The sequence below is a fragment of the Oncorhynchus kisutch genome, linkage group LG6, assembly GCF_002021735.2.
Source record: "Oncorhynchus kisutch isolate 150728-3 linkage group LG6, Okis_V2, whole genome shotgun sequence".
In the NCBI taxonomy this organism is placed as follows: domain Eukaryota; kingdom Metazoa; phylum Chordata; class Actinopteri; order Salmoniformes; family Salmonidae; genus Oncorhynchus; species Oncorhynchus kisutch.
Window position 1 is genome coordinate 17,297,663 of NC_034179.2, and position 7,019 is coordinate 17,304,681.

The 7,019-nt window shown below is 43.1% G+C and overlaps 1 protein-coding gene across 1 annotated transcript; it reads left to right on the top strand.

Annotated features, from left to right (window-relative positions):
- The first annotated feature begins 1,978 nt into the window (after nt 1–1,978).
- tmem150c (transmembrane protein 150C) lies at nt 1,979–6,896 on the top strand. The gene is made up of 9 exons (XM_020484952.2): nt 1,979–2,318; nt 3,103–3,142; nt 3,336–3,417; nt 3,512–3,565; nt 3,660–3,692; nt 3,781–3,848; nt 4,207–4,334; nt 5,322–5,499; nt 5,749–6,896. Exons 3-9 carry the CDS (start codon nt 3,344–3,346, stop codon nt 5,955–5,957), a joined length of 744 nt encoding a protein of 247 aa, XP_020340541.1. The 5' UTR covers nt 1,979–2,318; nt 3,103–3,142; nt 3,336–3,343; the 3' UTR covers nt 5,958–6,896.
- The last annotated feature ends 123 nt before the right edge of the window (nt 6,897–7,019 follow it).

Here is a 7,019-nt window from a genome sequence, read left to right on the forward strand (position 1 = left end):
CTTTTATTTCTCTCATCAAAGTGCCAGTGGGTCAGAAGTTTACATACACTCAATTAGTATTTGGTAGCATTGCCTTTAAATTGTTTAACTTGGGTCAAACATTTGGGTAGCCTTCCACAAGCTTCCCACAATAAGTTGGGTGAATTGTGGCTCATTCCTCCTGACAGAGCTGGTGTAACTTGAGTCAGGTTTGTAGGCTTCCTTGCTCGCACACGCTTTTTCAGTTCTTCCCACAAATGTTCTATATGATTGAGGTCATGGCTTTGTGATGGCCACTCCAATACCTTGACTTTGTTGTCCTTTAGCCATTTTGCCACAACTTTGGAAGTATACTTGGGGTCATTGTTCATTTGGAAGACCCATTTTCGACCAAGCTTTAACTTCCTGACTGATGTCTTGAGATGTTGCTACAATATATCCGCATAATTTTCCATCCTCATGAATCCATCTATTTTGTGAAGTGCACCAGTCCCTCTTGCAGCAAAGCACCCCCACAACATGATGCTGCCACCCCCGTGCTTCCCAGTTGGGATGGTGTTCTTCAACTTGGAAATTGCTCCCAAGGATGAACCAGACTTGTGAAGGTCTACAAATACAAATTGAAATACATCCACAGGTACACCTCCAATTGACTAAAATTATGTCAATTAGACTATCAGAACCTTCTAAAGCCATGACATCATTTTCTGGAATTTTCCAAGATGTTTAAATGCACAGTCAACTTAGTGTATGTAAACTTCTGACCCACTGGATTTGTGATACAGTGAATTATAAGTGAAATAATCTGTCTGTAAACAATTGTTGGAAAAATTACTTGTGTCACGCACAAAGTAGATGTCCTAACCGACTTGCCAAAACTATAGTTTGTTAACAATAAATTTGTGGAGTCTTCTGACTTCAACTATATGTACGTATGTGTATCATCATCATTATTATAGATAAGATAAATTATTTTATAGATATACTTCATGTGTGTGTTAGTTGACTTTGTGCCATTCATTAGAGAGGGCTTTTTCAATAATAAACTGTTGGATATGAAAGTTCGGTGTTTATGTTTATTGCCTGGAAAATAAGCAGATTTTCCTCCCAATTCCTGTGAGGGTCGAGGTACATTTATTAATTTGCTTTTTCAGTTGAATCACAGAAGATCCATTATGTTTTTCTTCTATGAACAACATGCCAACGTAACATGATGCTATTATAGTAGCATTATTTCATTAGCATAATTGAATAAAGCATAATTGAATAACATTAGCTAAATTGAATAAACCAGAAATCCACATACAGTGCATTCGGAAAGTATTCAGACCCTGAATGAAGCATGGTGGTGGGAGCATCATGCTGTGGGGATATTTTCCAGTGCCAGGGACTGGGAGACTAGTCAGGATCGAGGGAAAGATGAACAGAGCAAAGTACAGAGAGATCCTTGATCCTTGATGAAAACTTGCACACCTTCCAACAGGACAACGACCCTAAGCACACAGCCAAGACAACGCAGTAGGTGCTTCGGGAAAAGTCTCTGAATATCCTTGAGAGGTCCAGCCAGAGCCCGGACTTGAACCCAATCGAACATCTCTGGAGAGACATGAAAATAGCTGTGCACTCCCCATACGACATGACATAGCTTGAGAGGATCTGCAGAGAAGAATGGGAGAAACTCCCCAAATACAGGTGCCAAGCTTGTAGCATCATACCCAAGATTCAAGGCTGTAATCACTGCCAAAGGCGCTTCAACAATGTACTGAGTAAAGGGTCTGAATACTTATGTAAATGTGATATTTCAGTTTTTATTTTTAATACTTTTGCAAAAGTGTCTAAAAAACTGTTTTTGCTTTGTCATTATGGGGTATTGTGTGTACTTTGATGAGGGGGGATAAAAAAAAACAAGGCTGTAATGTAATAACATTTGGATAAAATGAAGGGTTCTGAATACTTTCTGAATGCACCCTACCTCTTAGTGAAGTGTCCACAGCAGAGCAGCTACAGGTTGCCTACTGTCATGTCACATAGGTTATAGTGTAGGGTAGGACAGTTTACATTCTGGAAACGAGGCTTACTGCTATTGCTCTTTCCTACGGTAGAAGGCTCTTTCCTCGCTCGCCTAAATATTCAGTGCTGCAAAGAAAAGGTTCGCCCATGGCCACAGTGTATGTTCGCGACTGCACACTCCATTTCACTATCTCCGGATTTAGTGCTCTCAGGCACATGTTTATATGACCATTTGTGACTACGACTCATAACAAAACTGCGTGTTTCAGTAAATTATGAAATTAGAAGAAGACGGAATCTAAATCCAACAGGCGCTGGCTGGCAACGAGGTATTTCATTTTTCTGTCTGACGATTGATCAGAGACAGATAGAGGGGGGTATTGGGATTGGGGAAGCCAGTTAGGGAAGGGAAGGTATCCTCCATTTTAAAGGTTGTGGGGAACAATACAATAAAACACTGTTTGGGAAAGTGAGCTGTTATCAGTGACCTACATGTCAATCTGTCGCTGTTGTGAAAGTATCATGGTAGAAATGACATAACATATTGACAGGGTAGGTGTTAAATACCTAACCGGCCCGCGGTAGAATGTAAAATGTAGGCCTACATGCTCGCTACATCGTTTTCATTCAAGGCTATGCACTATCTATGCAGTCATCACAAAAATATTTTGTGTACATTTTCTTGGCTCAATCTGATGCACGTGCAAATTGACTGTCAGTGAGTGATTGTTGTTGCTGTACTGAGTGGCTGTAATAAATATTGTGTTTTATTGGTCGTCCTTGGCAATTTGCATTCCCCAGCTTTGTAGACACGGGAGCTGTCCAGTAGCAGTGGTTCTGAAATCAACGGCTGCAGAACATTGGCCCAATGGGCTTTTCGCCGCTATCCAGTGCTGAAATTATTCTGGTTCTAGATACATACACCTTTCCGTTTACATGTCAGTTAATTCAAGGTTTTAATAAGTGCAATTAATTACACGAGCCTTACGTTAACTAATTGTTGTAACAGCCTAGCAAGCTACTAGCCATTCAATGTTAGGTTAATCCGGAAGAGGTAACTGCAGTCTCAAATTGTAAAAACAGGTCACATAATATTGTGTTTTTCTTCTGTAGATTAACCCCCGGACCTGACTTTGGCTTGGTCTTATCATTCGTAAGTGTGGCATTGGAACAGAACAGCATTCCTGTACTTCTATTTTGAGTTACAGTAATTCCCTCAAACATCTCAGGACAGGTTTTTACATGTTCTGCCGCAGGTGGTTCTAAAACAGTTCTACCTCCTTCCATTTCCTGTCTCACCATTCTCAGGGAGTGGAGATGTTTAAAATGTTTTTTTTTGTTTACAGGAGACACCATGAGGAAGTGCAGTCCCTGGACGTTTCTCCCTATCATGTACTCTCTCTTCACAGCCGCTGGACTCTGGGTTGTGTAAGTGTCTTATTTTTCCAGATCTTTTCAGTTATCTCACGCACCATTCGGCCTTACAGCTGTGTGTTACTAACATAAATTACTTTGGTTACAGGTATTTTATAGCTGTTGAAGATGAGAAGATAACACCCCTGAGTTCAGAATACAAGTAAGGTGGAATATAAATGAAGAACGTAGAAATATGTTATTCCAGTCATTATGACCATGCACTATTTCTAAACATTAGATGCAATTTTTCACAGGCGATCTGGAACTAAATCCCCTCCATATATAAGGTACACAGCCTATGAGTACCAACCTAATTGGTTAGTGATCTTTACCTAGGATTCGTGCTTCCTGTCAATACAATTCTCTCTCTCTCAGCATTGCAGGCAATGCTCCCCCAGCCAGCTGTGTTTTTAGCCAGGTCATGAACCTGGCTGCCTTCGTAGGTAGGCCTGATGCATGTTCTCCTATCTTCTATCATATAAAGTTTACATGTACATGAAAACATAGTGAACATTGGACATTGTACCATAATAATGGCAGGATATGAGATGGACGATAGAGACAAGAATAGAAACAACAGGATGCATATTATAAAATGGGGAAGTACTGTCTATTGATTTGGATGGATTTACAGTCAGCAGTTCCAGCAGCAGAACATGTAATGCTCATTACAAACAGTTATTGATGAGGTTAGTATTGAGCAGAAACAAAAGCCTGCACACCCTGTGGGTCCCCAGTACAAGGAATGAAATGGTTAGAGACTGCCAGAACAGAGATCCCTTATGGGTCTTCTCCTTTCAGGGTTCATCATTGGTGTCCTCAGATACCTGCAGCTGAAGCCCCGGGTCCATAAACCCTGGCTCAATATTGGCAGTCTGGTGGCCCTGTCCCTGGCCTGCTTCGGCATGACCTTGGTGGGAAACTTCCAGGTAGGAGTCACTGGCTCTGTCCAGAAAATAAACCTTCAGGCCCTAGACACTTCCCCTAGTCCCTAACTTCCCCTTTCCCAAACTTGGTCCTTGGGACCCAAAGGGGTGCACGTTTAGTTTCTTGCCCTAGCACTACACAGCTGATTCAATCAATCAACTAATCATCAAGCTTTGATTATTTGAATCAGCTGTGTAGTACTAGGGCAAAAACCAAAACATGCACCCAGGGCGGGCCCCAGGACCGAGTTTGGGAAACACTTCCTTAACCGCTAGACCAGGGCTCTCCAACCCTGTTCCTAGAGAGCTACCCCCCTGTAGGTTTTCGCTCCAACCCTGTTCCCAGAGAGCTACCCCCCTGTAGGTTTTCGCTCCAACCCTGTTCCTAGAGAGCTACCCCCCTGTAGGTTTTCGCTCCAACCCTGTTCCTAGAGAGCTACCCCCCTGTAGGTTTTCGCTCCAACCCTGTTCGCAGAGAGCTACCCCCCTGTAGGTTTTCGCTCCAACCCTGTTCCTAGAGAGCTACCCCCCTGTAGGTTTTCCCTCCAACCCTGTTCCCAGAGCTACCCCCTGTAGGTTTTCGCTCCAACCCTGTTCCTGGAGAGCTACCCCCCTGTAGGTTTTCGCTCCAACTCCAGTTATAACTAACGATTCAGCTTTTCAACCAGCTAATTATTAGAATTAGGTGCTCTAAATTTGGGTTGGCACGAAGGCTCTCCAGGAACAGGGTTGGAAAGCCCTGCCCTAGACTGTCCCTGGAGTACTTCGTAGGAGTCAGTAGTCTTACACAACCCGTGGCCCCTACATTTTATTTTATTTAACCAGGTACAGACCCAAAACGTTTGAGAACCACTGACAAAATCTACAAAAACCTCATCTTGGTTTGCAGTGATAATCAGATTTTTATCAGTGTGTGTAGCAGGGTCACAGTAATGAAATGAAACAGATAACAGCCATGTCTGTCATCTTTCTGTAATGTGTCTGGTCCAGCTGTCAAATGACGAGGAGCTTCACAACATTGGGACGTCCATGACGTTTGGCCTGGGGACGTTGTTCTGCTGGGTGCAATCTGTCATCACCCTGAAGGTCAACCTGAGGAACGAGGGCCGGAGGGCGGGCATCCCTCGCTTCCTACTGTCAGGGGCTGTCACCGCCTGCATGCTGCTCTGTATCCTTCCTCTGGCTTGCACCAGGGACTCACTCTGTCACTTAGCAGGCCCTTTAAACAAAGAGCCTTACGGTACAGTGAGGGCATTACTATGGGTATGTTGGCTGGATACAGCTGTAGTGGTGGAAACCTTTCACTTATTCAGCCATGTTAAATCAGTGTTTACCATGAGAGGAAGCTAGGAATTACACATTTTGAAAGTACATTTTGTAAAGTGTTTGTTTGACCCTTAACCCCCACCCCGTTCAGACTTTGCCCTGATGGCGCAACGTCTTCACATGCACGCGGCGCGGGCGCAATGGGCGCTGGTCATGTTCTTCCTGGGCTTCCTCGCCACCTTTGCCATCGAGTTCAGACACTACCACTTCGAGATTGTCTGCACCGACGACCGCGATCCACCTCTCAGCCTCTCAGAAACCTTCTCCGAGGTGTCAGAGTACCAGTCGGACCAGCTATAGGGCGGCTCCAGAGAACAGAACCAGCTATAGGGCAGCTCCAGAGGACAGAAGCAGCTATAGGGCGGCTCCGGAGGACAGAAGCAGCTATAGAGCTTTGGCGTACTACAAAACAGTTAGCTTGCCTGTGGTTGTCAGTTGGGGGTAATTTACAAATTAACATATTTGTAAGGGCTCCAGTTTGTCTCTGTTAGTTACTGAAGAAGAGTTAGTCAAAAACTACTGCATGTCTGCCTGTTTGAACACAGCCTGTGAACGACTGTCTTTCTACTAATACTGTACCTTGAGGTGATATTTCAAAAGCAACAAACTCTTTCCATGAGCACAAAGGCATCATTATCTTTGTCAACTCATCAACAGTAACAGGGATGTTCGCTAAAAGTTGCTAAATGGTTTAATTGAAGATGGATGTGCATGAAGATGGCTGTTTTATGTAGCCGTGAGTTGTAGAAGGATAGATAACTCATCTCAGATTGATAGTGACACTACCCCACTGACCTTCCTTTCATATGAATGCAGCCAAATCCTCAATAGAATGTGTGATGGGAGTCATCACCACTCCCATTTTGAGTCTTCTCATTCTACCGACAGAGGTATTCTGCTGCGTTCTCTCTATTTCCTGTCCGTCTGTCTACCTCCTATTTTCAACCTGAATTAAGACAGACAACAGTTTGTGATGAGCTTCTCTGTGAAGACGAGTAGTACAGTAGTATTATCATCCAGGTACAATGATGCCATTTTGAACCATATCACTGTTGCACCCATTAAACACAAGTCATGGGAACCTTTTTCAGTGTTCTCTCTATTTCACATTTCTTAGTACAACACTAGGCTTTATCATTACCATTCAAGCATAACAGACAAATGCATCTTAGTGTTGTACTGCTGTTTGTTAGAACATTACAATTATATTTTACAATAAAACTTGTCTTTGCATTCTGATTGATGGAATTGTTGAGTATAGCCCAATCCTGTACATGTTTCAAAGTGACTCAATGTACAAAACCCGCTGTGCAGTGATGTAGCACTCAACTTCCAAGAGCCTATTTAACCATATTACAGTTA